The sequence below is a fragment of the Sinocyclocheilus anshuiensis genome, unplaced genomic scaffold (assembly GCF_001515605.1).
Source record: "Sinocyclocheilus anshuiensis isolate Anshui unplaced genomic scaffold, SAMN03320099.WGS_v1.1 scaffold560, whole genome shotgun sequence".
Lineage (NCBI taxonomy): Eukaryota > Metazoa > Chordata > Actinopteri > Cypriniformes > Cyprinidae > Sinocyclocheilus > Sinocyclocheilus anshuiensis.
In genome coordinates this window covers 1,253,829-1,271,489 of record NW_015554116.1, presented here as the reverse complement: position 1 = coordinate 1,271,489, position 17,661 = coordinate 1,253,829, and the positions used below count along the sequence as shown (strand labels likewise).

General features: G+C 38.1%; 1 protein-coding gene across 2 annotated transcripts in view; it reads left to right on the top strand.

The window, feature by feature from the left end:
- LOC107669818 (protein strawberry notch homolog 2-like) overlaps window positions 1–17,431 on the top strand; it is a 31,333-nt gene extending 13,902 nt beyond the window's left edge. For both annotated transcript variants that reach the window (XM_016462226.1, XM_016462227.1), the window contains 27 exons: window positions 1,785–1,931; window positions 2,160–2,243; window positions 2,506–2,605; window positions 2,696–2,856; window positions 4,275–4,408; window positions 4,515–4,605; window positions 4,735–4,878; window positions 5,821–6,044; window positions 6,133–6,286; window positions 8,800–8,976; window positions 9,063–9,160; window positions 9,404–9,486; window positions 9,575–9,760; window positions 9,882–10,003; window positions 10,099–10,230; window positions 10,314–10,449; window positions 10,714–10,826; window positions 11,018–11,089; window positions 11,178–11,286; window positions 11,382–11,453; window positions 11,562–11,705; window positions 11,790–11,884; window positions 13,014–13,106; window positions 13,292–13,423; window positions 13,569–13,645; window positions 13,725–13,915; window positions 14,070–17,431. In XM_016462226.1, coding sequence (XP_016317712.1) covers window positions 1,785–1,931; window positions 2,160–2,243; window positions 2,506–2,605; window positions 2,696–2,856; window positions 4,275–4,408; window positions 4,515–4,605; window positions 4,735–4,878; window positions 5,821–6,044; window positions 6,133–6,286; window positions 8,800–8,976; window positions 9,063–9,160; window positions 9,404–9,486; window positions 9,575–9,760; window positions 9,882–10,003; window positions 10,099–10,230; window positions 10,314–10,449; window positions 10,714–10,826; window positions 11,018–11,089; window positions 11,178–11,286; window positions 11,382–11,453; window positions 11,562–11,705; window positions 11,790–11,884; window positions 13,014–13,106; window positions 13,292–13,423; window positions 13,569–13,645; window positions 13,725–13,915; window positions 14,070–14,845 — 4,047 coding nt within the window. In that variant the 3' untranslated portion in view covers window positions 14,846–17,431. The remainder of the gene's footprint in view (window positions 1–1,784; window positions 1,932–2,159; window positions 2,244–2,505; window positions 2,606–2,695; window positions 2,857–4,274; window positions 4,409–4,514; window positions 4,606–4,734; window positions 4,879–5,820; window positions 6,045–6,132; window positions 6,287–8,799; window positions 8,977–9,062; window positions 9,161–9,403; window positions 9,487–9,574; window positions 9,761–9,881; window positions 10,004–10,098; window positions 10,231–10,313; window positions 10,450–10,713; window positions 10,827–11,017; window positions 11,090–11,177; window positions 11,287–11,381; window positions 11,454–11,561; window positions 11,706–11,789; window positions 11,885–13,013; window positions 13,107–13,291; window positions 13,424–13,568; window positions 13,646–13,724; window positions 13,916–14,069) is intronic.
- Window positions 17,432–17,661: the final 230 nt, after the last annotated feature.

The following is a 17,661-nucleotide window of genomic DNA, read 5'->3' as shown; positions in this document are numbered from 1 at the left end:
ACAGTGTTACAGTTTTTTAATAATGGAAAATGGAAAAAAAAATTGATATGGTTGAGATCTTGAGAATGATGCATGATGGCCGAGTTTTCCACTCTCGGTTTCATGTCGCTGCTTTTAATCTATGTTTATAATCTCCATAATCAAGTATAGAGGAAGTACAATGACTTTGAATTTGTGGCTTCTAACAGAACTAGCATGCATTTGTTTTTAAACCTTTCATCTTTATAAAAGAGCATGCAGTCAAGCTCCAAGGTTCTCAGGATACTGCTGTGACCCATCTAACATCACAAACATATACACACCTTCATTACTGCAACAAAGTCATGTTTCGTAGCAGCTCTGATTCAGCTCTGAAACAGCTTCTATGCACATCCATGCACAAAGAATACAAGGATCTAAAGCATTGTGATATATGATTATATCAGTACAACCCATATTTTAGACTGTAAACAGCTCATTTTGAGGTCAGCCCTAATCTGACTCACACCGAAAAATGGTTCCTATTAATGAAATGGATCGAATACCACAGCCCTTGGCCACCCTCCAGTTCCTGGTTGTTTACCACTCGCTGGTTTTCCTCGAACAGTGAAGAGTTCTTGGAAAATCTTGGCTGTGCAAAGAGCGTCTCGAGTCCCTTCAGATCCCTCATACATTCCACTAGCGCACACATGCACTCTTTTACTACAAAAGCCTCTGATTAGCTGAGTGCATTGTCCTTCACAACCAAAGCATAATGCAGTGTTGTTGCGTGTGACGTACCATCTGCACTTCATCTGTGCTGCCGCTTAATTAGATTGCGGGTTCAGGGTATATTCACTGTGTGTGTGTTTCACAGCTATCTTTAATCTGAACTCTCATGCGTACGGTTCTTTATGGTGAAACCGGATGAATTGCACCATTTAAACAGCTAAATTTGTCCCGCAATCTCCACCACATTCTGGTCTGCTATTAACATCTGTTTCATATCCAGATACTGTATCTTAAGAAGTTTCATTCTTAAAGTGTGCTCACATTTTCTGTTGCTTGTCAAAATTCTTGTCAAAATCCAATCATTCCAATAGGAATCCGGAGTTTCACTGACGAACAGAAAGTGGCTTCTGTTTGAGCTGTGCTTCATATATCTCTGTTCTTCACGAACAATGGACATTTTTTGCAATTTCATTACAATTTCGCAATTGTAACTAATTGCAATTTTCACTATTTTTTATTTATTTTCGCTAATTTATTTATTTATTGTGTAATCTATTTAATTTATTGTATTTTTTTATTTGTTGATTTATTTCATTAATTTATTGTTTTATTTTGAGGCTATTTACAAAGAATCTTTAAATTGTGTAGATCTTGCATTAATTTTTTTCGCTTATTTGTTTGTAATTTATTTTATTTATTGAAATTTTATTTGTTGATTCATTTCATTCATTTATTATTTTATTTTTAAGCTATTTACAAAGAATTTTTTTTTTTTTACTTAATGTTTTATTTTGTTTTATTTGTTTTATTTATTGTATTATTCATTTATTGTTTCGTTTCATTATTTATTGTTTCATTTTAATTATCCTTCACAGTTGTTCTATAAACTTTACGTTCCATAAACTTCCCTCTGAGACTTTAATTAATGCTAAATATAATGTATTTCATGACATCTTCAAATGTTAATAATTTTGCGATTTTCGCTAATTTCGTAACCACGCCTTTAGTTTCTCTGTAACCTTTTGCAGTACTTTGGATCAGGTCAGCAAGTAAAATAGCGATTGGTGAATTATTTTTCTTTTCTTTTCTCTCAGGACCTCCATTGTCTGGATGATCTGCCGATATTCTCCCCTCCGACCGACTCCTTAACCGAATACACCGTTAATAACTTAATTAATACTGACATGCCTCCCAACGTGCCCACGATATGGGACATCAAAACACCAGCATCAGTCCAAGAGGTGAGGCCAATTCCTGACACGCACTTATTCCAAATGCTGATGTTGAGCTTAACCAATGGTTTTCAGTCGTTTTTGGCATTTATGCCGAATATTATTTCCGTAGTACGAGAAACCACACCTGTGATTGACACACCCATGAACTGAACCTTTGTTCCCACTCTGATAGTAAAGCATGTGATCTTTCTGTTGGCTTTAACGTTTTCTTTTGTTTCTCTTTTTCCTCTTCAGTTGAATTCTAACAGGTTTCAAGGTTTAAACTCGTTAGATGACATCAGTGCTATCATTAATACACCACCCATAGGAGGTTATCAGGTAATTGTATGTTTTTAATAATGAATAATATATATTTTTAGAAAAACTGTAGTAGTAGTTGTAGTTAATACATTTTTATTATACATAAATAAATGATTTTTAAATAAAATAATTTAAATAAAAGCATACTAAAAATGTAATTCAAAAATATTTTTATACAAATATAAATATTATTTCTTTAACATGTAAATGAGATTTCAGTGCCTCTGTAAAGTCTTTCTCTTTCTGTTTTTCTTCTCAATCATATCACGTGTTTACACAGAGACCCCAAACACAGCCAGAAGAGGAAGAGGAAGTCGAGGTGGAGGAAGCAGAAGAGCTGGGTCATGTTGACACCTATGCAGACTACAGGCCCTCTAAATGTGAGCATTGATTTTTGGAATACATTTTATGGCTATTCGTGTCCTACTGGAGGATTTATATTGTTTTCGCTTTCTCTTTTGCTATCTTAGCCAAGATAGGAATATCTCATCCAGACCGAGTGGTGGAGACCAACACTTTGTCCAGCGTACCTCCTCCAGATATCACCTACACCCTGTCCATCCCAGAGACCACCATAAACAGCGGCCAGCTCTCTGCCTTGCAGCTGGAGGCCATTATCTACGCCTGCCAGGTACCCCGACCAGCTTTGCCTTTCTTCTCCCACTTAGTTAAACAACATGCACAACAAAACCTTAAAAGAAAATAATGGACTGAACTCTTTCATGCAAATAAATAAATAATTTTAAAAAAAATGTGTATATATATATATATAAAAGAGGCTATTTACAAATTATTTAAAAAATTGTTTAGATCTTGCATAATTAAGTTATTTGTTTATTTATTGCTTGATTTGTTTTATTTATTGTATTTATATATTTTGTTTTCATTTATGTATTGTTTAACTCTGAAGCTATTATAAAAAAAAATTTAATTGTTCAGATCCTACTTTATTTATTTATTGTGTAATTTATTTTATTTATTGTATTATTTATGTATGGTTTTATTTTTAGGCTATTTACAAAGAATTTTTAAATTGTTTCGATCCTGCATTTATTTATTTATATTTATTGTATTATTTATTTATTGTTTTATTTTGAGGCTATTTACAAATATTTTTAAATTGTTTAGATACTGCATTTATTTATTTATTTTGAGGCTATTTTCAAATAATTTTAAATTGTTTAGATCCTGCATTTATTTATTTATATTTATTGTATTATTTATTTATTGTTTTATTTTGAGGCTATTTACAAAGATTTTTTAAATTGTTTAGATCCTGCATTTATTTATTTATATTTATTGTATTATTTATTTATTGTTTTATTTTGAGGCTATTTACAAAGATTTTTTAAATTGTTTAGATCCTGCATTTATTTATTTATTGTTTTATTTTGAGGCTATTTACAAAGAATTTATAAATTGTTTAAATCATGCTTGTATTTATTTATTTATTGTATTCATTATTTATTGTTTTATTTTGAGGCTATTTAAAAGGATTTTTAAATTGTTTAGATCCTGCATTTATTTATCTATTTATTTATTACTTTTTATGTTTTATTGTGTCATTTGTGTTGCTTATTGTATTATTAATTCTTTTTTTTTTTGTCATTATTTATTGTTTCATTTTAAAGTAAAAAAAAAACTATAGGCCTACTGTATATATACCCTGCACAGTTCATTAAGGCTGTATTTCCCAAAATTATGTCTGTCAAAACTTTTATGACCGACATTATTTACTATAAACTTCCCTCTGAGACTTTAATTAATGCTACATATAATGAATTTCATGACATTATCAAATTTTAATAATTTGGAATAATTAATTAAAACAATAAAACATTTAATTAAAACAAACTTTTTTAACTTAATTTTATATTGCATGTTAAAAGTTATACACTTTTATTTAATTCAGCATTGGTATTTCTCTCATAATCTCACAAACGCCCCGGCAGTTCCATCATAAAGATATAGTAAACTCAGTATCAGACTGTTTGCAAATATTTTATTCTTTCTAATCATTGATATCGACTTCTTTATAACACTCTACAGCAACATGAAGTGATTCTGCAGAAGAACCAGCGGGCTGGCTTCCTCATAGGGGACGGCGCCGGAGTGGGCAAAGGCCGCACAGTGGCTGGCATCATTCTAGAAAACTACTTAAAGGGAAGGAAGAAAGCACTATGGTAAGCGATCTCCAGATCCGTCAAGCCTTACAAAACTCGCACCGTTGACTCCACAACAAAGACCAACTCTAGATCCGATGCCTCATCCTCCTCATCTCTCCTCCAGGTTCAGCGTCTCCAATGACCTGAAATATGATGCAGAGAGAGATCTCCAAGACATCGGTGCATCCAATATACAAGTGCATGCCTTGAATAAGGTCACTATTACTGTGCGGCTCAATACGGCAGCCCTGTTAACGGAGATCACGTTTCCAGTGATGCACATTCTCACAGACTTTCCCCGTAGCTTTTCTCAACGCATCTAACTGTAACTGTTTTCCATGCAGATAAAATACGGAGACACAGCTACCTCAGAAGGGGTCCTGTTTGCGACCTACTCGGCACTAATCGGGGAGAGTCAGGCGGGCGGCCAACTCCGAACGCGCCTGAAGCAGATCTTAGACTGGTGTGAGCCGGGTTTTGATGGAGTTGTATCCTTCACCTTCTATGTGCATAAAATTGATTTTGTTGGCAGGGGTTTGCTAACCTTAAACCCCTTGCAAAATACATGTTGTTTCCAAAAATTAAAGCAATATTAAAAATTCAGTGTTATCACAATAATACATATAATAACAATATAAATATTTATTACAATTCTGGAAATTGAAAAATGAAAAAAAACTGAAGATGAAACACAAATCTGGAAAATAGTCGTAATACTTTTCATTATTATTATTATTTATAATAATATTAATATATGTAATATTATTATATATAAAAGATTATACAATTTTTTTATATTTATTTAATGTTTTTATTTACATTTTTTGTTTTTTCTAATCGGCATTAAAATACCATTTCCATTGTCAATATTGTTTTCTTTGTATACCACTTTTTACTCTTTTTTTTTTTAAGCAACATTGGTATTGTAAATAGTCGTAATACTTTTCATTATTATTATTATTTATAATAATATTAATATATGTAATATTATTATATATAAAAGATTATACAATTTTTTTTATATTTATTTAATGTTTTTATTTACATTTTTAGTTTTTTCTAATCGGCATTAAAATACCATTTCCATTGTCAATATTGTTTTCTTTGTATACCACTTTTACTCTTTTTTTTTTTTAAGCAACATTGGTATTGTTAATGGTGCATTTTATGTGTCATGTATAATTTACTTATTTAATGTAATGTTTATTTATATATTATTTATAGTATAATATGTTATTTTGTTTAACACTATTTTTATTTCTTACTGTTAAAATCTTACTGTTTTCCTTTTAAGATATATGCAGGCCCCATTGCAACTTCTGTTTTCTGTTTTTTGAACATTTTGTTTTGTTTTAACAATCCTCAGCAAAATATGTCGGTGATATGAGTGTGAACAGTGAAGTTGGTTTTACCCTTGACCATAGACATAGATTATATTTGACGAATGCCACAAAGCCAAAAATGCAACATCCACAAAGATGGGCAAGGCCGTGCTGGATCTGCAGAACAAGTTGCCATCAGCCAGAGTGGTATACGCCAGTGCCACAGGTGCCTCGGAGCCAAAGAACATGATCTACATGAGCCGCCTGGGGATCTGGGGAGAGGGAACGCCCTTCAGAACCTTTGAAGACTTCCTCCACACCATTGAGAAGAGGTTTGTAGAGGAGCACGAACTTGTTAGCTGGCGAGTATGAAAACAGTCCTTTTTGGATATGTAATCTGATTGCACTCTTCATTGATAGGGGCGTGGGGGCCATGGAGATCGTCGCAATGGATATGAAGGTCAGCGGGATGTACATCGCACGCCAGCTCAGCTTCTCAGGAGTCTCATTCCGCGTAGAAGAGATCAGCTTGGATGATGATTTCAAACTTGTGTACAACAAAGCTGCTAAACTTGTGAGTTATGAGAAGAATCCCTGAAATCCGAGCCATTCCTCTTACTTTTACTTTAAAGGGATAGTTCACTCAAAAATGAAAATTAACCCATGATTTACTCACCATCAAGCCATACTAGGTGTATATGACCTTGTTCTTTCAGACGAATACAATCAGAGTTATATTAACCCATTCACACGTGGGTTTAAAATATACTAGCTGAGCCCACAGAGTGAGTTTTTTTAGGCGACCGTTATTTTAGAATGTATCGTATCGCCTTATTGTTTCCATGGTGACGCGTCATGCTTGTCATGTGACACAACGCAGCCGCAGTAGATCGCAGATCACAGCTGCCACATGGATCGCTTTTATTTCGTTTTTCCTGTTTTATTATTAATATTCACAAACATGCTTACTATATTATGAAATATCTGATATTCCAATTCTGAAATATGTGCAAGTAAATGTATTTGGTAGTGTTAGTTCGCGCTGAATCCGAGCTGTGGGATTTACAACATGCAAATTCATCCTCTACTCCCGAAAGACGTTAAAGTAAGTCTCCAGTAAACTGGGAGAAGAGCATAGTAAACTTTATAGTAGGGCTGCACGATAAATCGCATGCGATATTTAATGCACATCTTGTCAGAAAGCCGGTTCTGTAATCAGCGGTAAATCTCCATCACCTGCGGGCTTTCACATTGAGCAGCATTAACTACACAGAGCCGTTGTTCACTGATGAGCTGCGCACAAAATCGCGCGAATATGAACATGGTTTAGCGCAGCTCATCAGTGAAAAACGGCTCTGTGTAGTTAATGCTGCTCAATGTGAAAGCCCGTAGGTGATGGAGATTTACCGCTGATTACAGAACCGGCTTTACTGATAAGATGCGCGTTAAATATCGCATGCGATTTATCGTGCAGCCCTACTTTATAGTTACCTACACAATGTGTATATGATATCAATAAAACATGTCGTCAGATTATATTTGTAAGGATCATTATTGCCGCTTCCATAGACATCAGCATGTATTTTACAAACTATAAATGTATGGTTTTGCTAGTACGTATGTGTATTTAAATGTCTGAAACCTAAAATAAGCATTATATGGTTGAAAACACTAGATAATATGACAAGAGCTTAGCGTGTCCGATCTGGCTCCGCGCCAGCAAAAGTGCGAAAGCAGATTTGAATTCAGCAGTTGATCACGTGACGCACTGAACATTCTAATCACACCGGTGTGATCGTACGCATTAAAGGGTTAAAAAATGTTCTGGCTCTTCCAAGATTTATAATGGCAGTGAATGGGGGGTCGAGATTTTGAAGCCCAAAAAAGTGCATCCATCCTTCATTAAAAATGTTCCACACGGCTTCGGGGGGGTTAATAAAGGCCTTCTGAAGTGATGTGTTTGTGTAAGAAAAATATCCATATTTAAAACTGTATAAACCGTGATCTCTAGCTTCGGCTAACTGTCATACTTGTTCACGAGAGAGTGGTGTTCCAGCGGATGACGTAGGCGTAGCGTAAGCCCCGGTGACAATATGCTAGTGTCGTGAGAACCAAGTTTTGTTTACAGTAAAGGAAAACCAGTCTCCTCTTGGCTTATATTGAAATCTTCTGATATTTTTCTTTAAAAATAGAATGGGAGACTTTGACTAGGGCTGTCAAAAGTAGCCAATATCACTCAGACTGTATATTCCCAGTCTTCTGAAGCCAATGTAAGACTAAAACTTTATCTGTTCACTGATTATCTTCCCGTGAAATTATGAAGTTGCAGCAGAGGAGAAGTGTGGCTTCAGAAGACATTGAATACAGTGCAATACTAATATGAACCATTATTACAATACTTTAAAGGTGCATTCTGGTCATTTTGAAGCGTAACATCTTCAGTCCCCGTTCACTTTCAGTATATGAAAAAGAGTGACCAGGGTGTATAGGTTTGGTGGCTAAATGATGACTGAATTGTCATTTTTGGGTTAACTGTCCCTTTAAATGAAGTACAGCAATACAAGTATCTAAATTGGTCTGTAAATGGGTCATTCTGCTGTGTACTAGGTTTTGTTACCAGTACTAGATTGTTACTTGTTACTGACTGTCTGACAGCTTACAGCTTGTTCATTCGTTGTATATCCATCCGCGGATTATCCTTATTAACATTATTGGCTAATATTACTGGTTTAAATAATTGTTGTTTATCTTAATGGTTTAAAAAAAACATTTTCGGCCTGCCAGTATGTCAGTGAATTTAAACTAATGCTTGCATTCAGAGTATAGGTGTGTGTGTGTGTGTGTGTGTGCGTGCGTGCGTGCGTGCGTGTTATTTGAAGGCCAAGTGCCACTATTGTTGTGTTTTTCTAATGTTAAATAAAGGAGATAATGTTTAAGTATTATTGATATTTTTTCCCTGTGGTATCGACTTGGTATCAAGTATCGTGTACTTTTAGTGGTATTGGTACCGACTACTAGATTTTTGGTATCGTGACATCCCTACTGTGTACGCATATCTGACACATAAATCTAATATCTCATTTGCAGTGGGCGGAAGCTTTGGCCGAGTTCATGCAGGCCGCTGACGAGCTCTGCATGAGTTCCAGGAAGTCCCTGTGGGGTCAGTTTTGGTCATCCCACCAGCGGTTTTTTAAATACCTCTGCATCGCCGCCAAGGTTCGCTGCCTGGTGGAACTGGCCAAAAAGGAGCTGGAAGCAGGGAAGGTCAGTCAGATCAGTGACCCTGAACTTTCTCTAATGATTATTTGTGTTGCTATAGGAATTTTACACTTTTTTTCTCCTCTCTTTAGTGTGTCGTGATAGGGCTACAGTCAACAGGTGAGGCTCGAACCAGAGAAGTCCTTGACGAAAACGACGGACACTTAGACAGATTTGTCTCTGCTGCCGAGTAAGTGAATTTTGGGCATCATTGAAACCTTTCTGACATATATGGACACCTTATGACTGCTTCTTTCCAGAGTAGTGCTCTTGCAGTTTCACAATGATAGAAAGGTTTCTCAATATGTGGTCGTCTCACAGGCCATGCATCATTCTGAAACCCAGTTTCATCTGACAATAACCACTTCCTGAGGCCATCAGCTATTACACAAAACACTTTTTTGACACAATAATGTGTTTGTGTGTTCCTCAGGGGTGTGTTTCAGTCGCTGGTCCTCAAACACTTTCCGTCAGAGAAGCAGAGGAGAGAAAAAGGAGCGGGGAACAAAAGGAAACGTGAGTCATGTCGCGCTTTAGTATCACTGTCCATACATTGCCGGTCTTCGTTTATATCCTCATGGTTTAACTGAACATTCTTCCGCAGGTAAGCCACGGGGACGGCAGCCAAAGCTACCCCGACATGGCACTGATGTAGCGGGAGTGATCAACATCAGCGATGACAGTAGCGCAGAGTCTGACGTCTTGGATAGCGACTCCAACTCCTCGCCAGACTCAGTCCAAGACAACAACGACGATGTCATCTTCGTCGATCAAACCAGCTACCAAATGGGTACGCTGACTGTGTATTTCATGGAGCAACTCATATTATCTCCACGCATCCTGATGATTTTCACTTACAGCACCTTTGAAGTAAGCAAAAGCAATTGGTCTTCACTTTCATCCTTCCTTAGCATGGTTAGAGGAGAAGAAACAAGGGCTTCTCAACAAGATCGCTGAGCTGGGAAAAGAACTACCTCTTAACACACTGGATGAGCTCATTGATAAATTTGGAGGTCCAGAACACGTATCAGAGGTCATTATTTATGTATTCATATTCTTATACATAGCTACACCTCAAAAACAAGGTTGTGTCCAAGCGCTAAACATTCTTTGTGTCTGTGTGCCCAGATGACGGGACGCAAAGGCCGAGTGGTGCGTCGACCTGACGGCAGCGTCCGTTACGAATCCCGCGCTGAGCAGGCCCACACTATCGACCAAATCAACGTCAAAGAGAAAGATCGCTTCATGAATGGAGAGAAGGTAGATCTCAGAAAGGAAATCTCCAACCTTTCTGCTCTGATTCCTTTGGTGCATCCAGTTAAGCCTTACTTTACTCCCTTCAGTTGGTAGCCATCATATCAGAAGCGGCCAGTTCTGGGATCTCACTTCAGGCTGACAGAAGGGTGAAGAATCAGCGTCGGAGGGTTCACATGACCCTGGAGCTGCCTTGGAGTGCAGACAGGGCCATCCAGCAGTTTGGTGAGTAGACAGCATTACCTAATGTCTACCTAGTAAATTTGTGGCCATGCACTAGTTATTTCATCTACTCTAAGTGGGTCAGTCTTCCAGCTCCAGGCTAGATCACAAGTGCTGTTGAAAAGTGGTTACACTGTCAACACCCAAACACAGCGTCAATAATTCCACCTGCATCACCCAGCCACAACCTCTGTTATCAAAGCTCTCTTCCCATAAAGAGTGTCACTATACCACAACAACTAGCTGACAACACTTTCTGTTCTTCAGGTCGTACTCATCGTTCCAATCAGGTCACAGCACCGGAGTACATCTTCCTGATCTCCGAACTGGCAGGCGAGCGACGATTTGCATCCATCGTGGCAAAGAGGCTGGAGAGTTTGGTGCGTCCCTGACATGCTAACTCTTAGTTGGTTTCCATTTCTCAGTAATGTAAAAATTGTAATTACTAATATATATATATTATTTTCTCATTTGCTTTAAATAATAATTGTATATAATTGTACTTAAAACCTTGCATTCAATTCACTACTTTGGTCCCGACATTTATAACCGACGTGTTTGCTTTTCACAGGGAGCTCTGACTCATGGTGACAGGAGGGCCACAGAGTCTAGAGACCTTAGCAAATACAACTTTGAAAATAAAGTGAGTAACTGACATAGAACAGTGACTGCTAAAAATACTCAGATAAATCATGGACTAACTCGTGGTCTATTTTGGCTGTTCCTCATAGTATGGCACTAAAGCTCTAGATAAGATTACTAAAGCCATCCTTGGTCAGATTGAAAGCAAGGTACCCCCTCCACAGGACTATCCTGGTGGTGATGCCATGTTCTTCAGAGGTAAACAGGTTTTGTGCATTACTCTTACTCACATTAAGATGTGGATCAGGTAGAACCTTGATCTCACCAAAGCCACCAATGCCTTCTAATCTTAGACATGAAGCACGGTATGATGGACGTAGGCATGCAATGCAGTCAATCACGCTTGGGCATCAACACTGAAAAAGGTAAGGTTTCCACAAGAGACATATCGCATTTGTTTTGTACACACCTGACGTATTTCCTCACATGCATACACATATCTCCCCACATCATGTGACTCCTCTTTGATTTAGACTGCAATATCACCAAGTTCCTCAATCGGATACTGGGCCTAGAGGTGCACAAACAGAACTCCCTCTTCCAGTACTTTACAGACAATTTCGACTACTTGATCGAAAAGGACAAGAAAGAGGGCAAGTATGATATGGGAATACTGGGTAAGAAGCACTTCTTCTGTTGGTATGGTATTTTACGTTGGATTGATATGCTTAGATGACAACCAAGTATCTGCTTTCTCTCAGATCTGGCACCAGGCAATGATCAGATTTATGAAGAAACACAGGAGAAGTTTCTAACAGCGGGAAATCCTCAAGATGGTCAAGTTACCCTGTACAAGGTCAGTATTTTTTAAAAAGTGTGCATGATACACAAAGTTGCATAGATTCTTCCATACAGAGGTTCACAGAAAACAGCTCTTAAATGGTTGAGCTTAGAAAATATGCCTAAGGCACATGAGTTTCATGCGTGACACGCACTAAAAAACACGCTAATCATCCCTTCCACCAAGAGCAAAGTTTATTTTGAGAGCTTACTCAATGAGGACTGGTTTAACAGCCGTTACTGAAAGTGGCTCCTTGACCGAGAATAAACCACACTGCAAGACCTTTCTCTTCGCATATATTTGGGATAGCCAGGACATGTTGGACATAAGGATGTAACGATTAACCGTGAGCCGGTTGAAAATCGATTCAAATATGTGACGATTAAAATCGGTTGAGATGCCTAACAAATCGCGATACAATTGGAGTAGGAGTTTATATGAATGTATCTCTGAGGGGAACTGACTGTCTTTAGAAACGTTTACGTGGTATTTTCTTTTCACCATGCCTCTGAATGATGCATATTAAAGTAGAGTTCATAAGCACAGTGCTGCTTTGTTTACAGCGGTTACCCAGGAAACACTGTATCATTGCTATTCATAAGCGCCACCTGCTGGCAGAGAGTGCATCTGTGTCTCATTCAGATCGTCTGCTGTTTCGTTCAGATATGTTTTATGTATAGTTTCACAAAACTAAAGTCAGACCATTCTGTTTTTGCTTCAAATTTCGAAATTATACACTAATTTAGACTAAAAACTGCTCATGCTGCATGTATGCTGCATCTTTGTTTGGATCATGATTAAAATGCAGTGGTTGCCTCTAATTTTAAATGGAAAGAGCACAGACAAAGCCTTAGCTTGTTTATATAAAGAGATTTATTTTATTTGAACTTGTTTGATTTGGGGTTTGTTTTAAAATTTCAATTTAGTTTTGTTACATTTAAATTTCACAAAGAAGCTTGCAGCAATAGCCTAATAAAAGGACACCTTTTCATTTACTGTTTAATGTCTTCAATCTCATTTTGTTAAAAAATCGTGAGAAAATCAAATCGTGAGTTGAGTGAATCGTTACATCCCTAGTTGGACAGTAGTGTGGACATGACTGACGAACATTATCTCTGACAGAACTGTTTGTTTTGTTGAACAGATAAGTGTAGATAGAGGTATGCCATGGTTGGAGGCTCTCCAGAAGGCCCAAACTCTCAGCAACCCGGATGAAGGCTTCTATTTATCCTATAAAGTGAGTATATGAGCAAAAACGTCTCATCTTTCCAAATTTGCATGTAGTTTCCTTTTAGTAACACAGGAAAGATTGTTCCTTGGAAGAATCTTTCTCTTCAGGGGTAAAGGAGGGTTCATGTGTCATTAGAGTTCTTCAGTAGTTGACTCTGCCGTTGAACATGTTTGTGCCTGTCTCGTTTGCAGTTGAGAGGTAACTATCCATGCGTGCTGCTAGCCGTGCAAGGCCAGGAGCGCAACATGATCATCTACAAACCAAACATCGGCAAGCAGGCCCAAACGGAAAGCCTTGAGAATCTCCAACAAAAATACCGCAAGGTGTGTTCAAATGTACTGATCAGAGCAAAGGAGACCTTCCTGAAAATGACATGCAGAGCTGCTGTGGAAAACGTCTCTGCTGCCATCTAGTGAGCATTACAGGTTTAAGACACTGTTTAAGTGACGTTTTCTACCCTTGCTTCAGGTCACTCCGGAGGAGGCACAGGATAGCTGGGAAAACCAGTTCACTTTCTCCTTCAGGAAATGTAGCCATGCTAACTGGTGAGAAAAGAGACCTTCCCGACTTGGTACTAGCCAAACTGTGCCCAGAGATTCTAACATGTATGCATGTTTCCTGCAGGAACGGGAGGTGCAAAAAGGTAGAGGAGGGTCAGGAGTGCTTAATGGGCACTCGACTGCGTCAGTATCACATGTTGTGTGGTGCTCTGCTCCGCGTTTGGAAGCGCGTGTCCGATGTGGTCGCTGACGTCACCAGCTCCAGCATTCTCCAAATTGTCCGCCTCAAGACCAAGGACAGCAGCAAACAAGTTGGTGAGTCAACCCGTTAACCCCTTCCTGAGGAGTTCCTGACTAGCAGATTATGATGCTCTGGTCTGATATCCAAAAGGTAGTAGGTTCAACGACACCACTACAGCCGTTTGAAGGAAATCAGCATCTTGAAATGGATGTTCTCTCTTTCTCCCAGGTATTAAGATCCCAGAGAACTGCATGTCAAAGGTGCGTCAGGAGTTGTTGAGGATGGATGCAGAGGTAAAGCAGCGACGTCGAGAGAAGGAGCAGCAAGCTCAGGAGCAGCGTCAGGTCGAGGAGCAACAGAGGCTGATGGCACAGCGTCAGCTTCAAGAATTTTTCACCCCGAATTTGTTCACCACTTTGCCACCTCCCAACCTGGCCAGCTTACCCACCCCAAACGTATCCTTCCCCTCATTCCCTTCCATTGAAACCCCTTTGGAAGAAATCCTGGACTTGACGGTTCCCAATTCCTCATCCTCCTCCCAAGTTAGCACTCAAGCTGACCTGGGTGTGGACAACCTCTCCAGGCAACCCGACCCTACGGTGGATGACTTCAACCTTGAAGAGTTTATTCAAGTGCAGCCGCAGCAGGAGAGCCAGGTCATACAGGAAAGCAATTCAGCACGAGACAAAGACCTGTTAGACATGTTATTGTCCTTGAACTCATTTATAACACCCCTTAGTCAGACTGTCCCTGCCTCTTCCTCCTCAGATGCACCTTCGTCGGTACCCATGGTCTTTTCAAATTCCTTCTCTTCTTCCTTGTCCAATTACCAATCTTCCTCGTCGCTCGTCTCTCTCCCCCCTACGGACCAGCAGATGCTCCCGTTACCCAACAGCCACTGCAGCTCTGAAGCCAACATAAACGTACGAGAGGTGTTGAACAGCATGCTGCGAGGTGGAACAGAACCACGCCAGTCCATCATTAAGTACCAACAACCCGAGTGAGATCCTTCCAGTTGGACTCTCCTGTAAACGCGCACACACTCAGGGCTGTAGTCTGACCACTGCCGGCATCCTTCTCCGCCATTGGTCTCGGTTCCACAAGCATGAGATTCTGCTTCACAAGATGGGAGGAAGTTTGGTGTTCGCTCTGTTCTCGAGTTGAGTATGATCCCTACACATTTTGTCTCTGGAACTTCAGGATAGTTACTGAGGTGGTCATCCCTGTTTCAGCATCCTGAATTTTAGACACTGGGGCTTCGAAGAGTATTGATTTACCTGAAATAGTTCAAGCGCAAATCTTGGGTTTGGTTTCGGTTATATCATACCACATGGTACAGTATATTTTGCTCAAGATGGCAGGAGTGAAAAGACACTTGAGGTACCATTTTGGTTCCTCATTGGAGGAACCCTCTGGGGAAGCTCCAGGCACCTTTGAAGGTGCCTCAGATGTTCTTTTGAGTCCTGAGAGATCTTCAGTATATATTTGAAATGCCTCAAAGACTTGCTTTCATTAAGGGGTCACTAAAGCTGTAAGTTCCTTATAGAACATTACTGACTCTCTCCATTTGAAAGTGTGCCTAGAGGTTCTCCAAAGGGTTCTACCAAAGTGCCGACCAAAAGGAACCCCAAATGGTACCTCATTTTTCTGTAGTATCATTTTTTTGTGGCCACAGATTCCAAGTGGGCCTAGCTGAAGTTATACGAGCCTCACATATGCAAGATGTACCGCAAGGAACCTAAGCTTTGTTTTGCATCGAACAATCATCAGCTTTACATTTCCATGATGAACTTCTGTTAAACAAAACACTTTTCCTGAGGAGCAAGAGAACATGTGCCTTTGGAACAGACAGTGGAATGTAGACGTAAACACATACTCCTGTACCGTTCATGTGCCGATGTTTGTAACGTATTTATTGCCTTTATTTATCAGGCCTTGAAACAGTGTACCAGTAGGAGAGCGTAACTACCTACAAATCACTTACCTGTGCAGCTGTCTCTCTGTTGTTCTAAAATAGAACAGTCTGTCCTGCTGTCCCCGGTCTCGCAATGTAACAAGACAGAACGGTAACGATGTATTAGCTGATTGATTTATTGATCCCAAAAGGACTTTCGTCGCACTTCGGCCCTGTCTTAGTACAATATTTTCATTGTGACCTAGAAACTAAAAAGTCCTTTCTCCCTCACAATCCAGTGTGGATAAAAAAAAAAAAAGATCAGATTTCTTCGTTTGATGCAATGTGAAATGCATCCCTGGTACAGTCAAGAAGGGGCAATGAAACTTTTATCGAGTTGAATTTTAGCCCTTATTTAATAGATTCATTGTCAGATGTTTTAAATATTTGTATAACAATTACTTGATTATTCGTATTTAATTTTAAAGGGACATGTTTTAGATAATTTTTGATGTTTTGTTTTATTGATACTATGATATTTTGCAAACAAAACGACAAACAATTCAAAGCGAAATTAAATTTTGTTAGACATTGCTCTGCTGCACTGGGTGGTTGAATACTTTGTTCCTTTTTTTCTGTTTATCTTTATTCTTTATGCAATTGATACATTCTTATATATTTTCACAGCAATAGCCAGATATTAATATTGAACTGAAACCCAAATATTCACTTCAACAGTTCATGGCATCTCAGGATGACATTTATGTCCAATTAGTTAAAGATTTTTATTTAAATTTGATCAAATGTATCCAAATGTTTAATGTCTGCCTAAAGATAAGGTTTGTCTTGTATGTAAAATCCTGTCATTGACGCATATGAAAATATTTATTTAGCCATTATTGCATATTTACTGCACAGTTTATTTTATTCTTTTCATTAAGGGAAATTCTTTCAGCCACATTTGCACAATTTTTTTTGTGAAATTACATGTAGTTTCTTTCTCCTGCATATAGTTGTTACATCCTCGTACAAGAATTTGAATTGTTCCATAATAGTTCAGTGCATCACATAGTTTTTACTTTACAAGTGATCCACAGTGTATTTAGTTTTCTCAGTGCCTCCCCAAAAAGATGAACATGTGACTTAAGTTTCTGTTATGCATTCTAATAATTGTCTTATACAACGAAAGCACTATACGATGAGGCCATGAAACTGGGACAAGTTGAGTCAAATGAACCTGTTACTAAATAGAAATGCATTTGACTTGCTCTGTGTATGATTTCCACTAAAACAGCATAAATGAATTTCTGTCTGGTTTGTGATCCAGTGCTGCCATGTTTGTTTGCTCATAGCCCTTCGTGGGAATGTTCAATACTGTAAACGTCTCGATTCATTGGCTTCGCTTTTATATCAATATGGCATTTACGTAATTTATTGCTATGAAAAAAACATGCTACTGACTATATGTATCTTGAACCGTTTTATTCCTGTGTTCTTATGCTTTTGTCATTTTCTATAGGCCTATTTATAATTTAGATCCAATTGTATATATTGTAAAAAACAAAACAAAAAAAAAAACAAATTGTGCCTTTCGACTGTTTCTTAAAGAAATTGTTTTCTACGTGTATCTAAAGAATGGAACATATTAGAAACTTTGTTATTAACAAAGCAAAAAATAAATAAAATGTTCAGATTATAGAGTTTGTTGTGCGATTATCTTTGGTTAATTGCTGTTGCATTGTTATATGTTGCCAATACAAAAATTGTAGTTTACTGATGACATTTAAAGGGGTCATAGGATGCCCATTTTCCACAAGTTGATATGATTCTTTAGGGTCTTAATGAAAAGTCTGTAACATAGTTTGGTTAAAATTTTTCAATGGTAGTGTAAAAAACATTTTTTACCCTGTCAAAAACAGCTCTTTT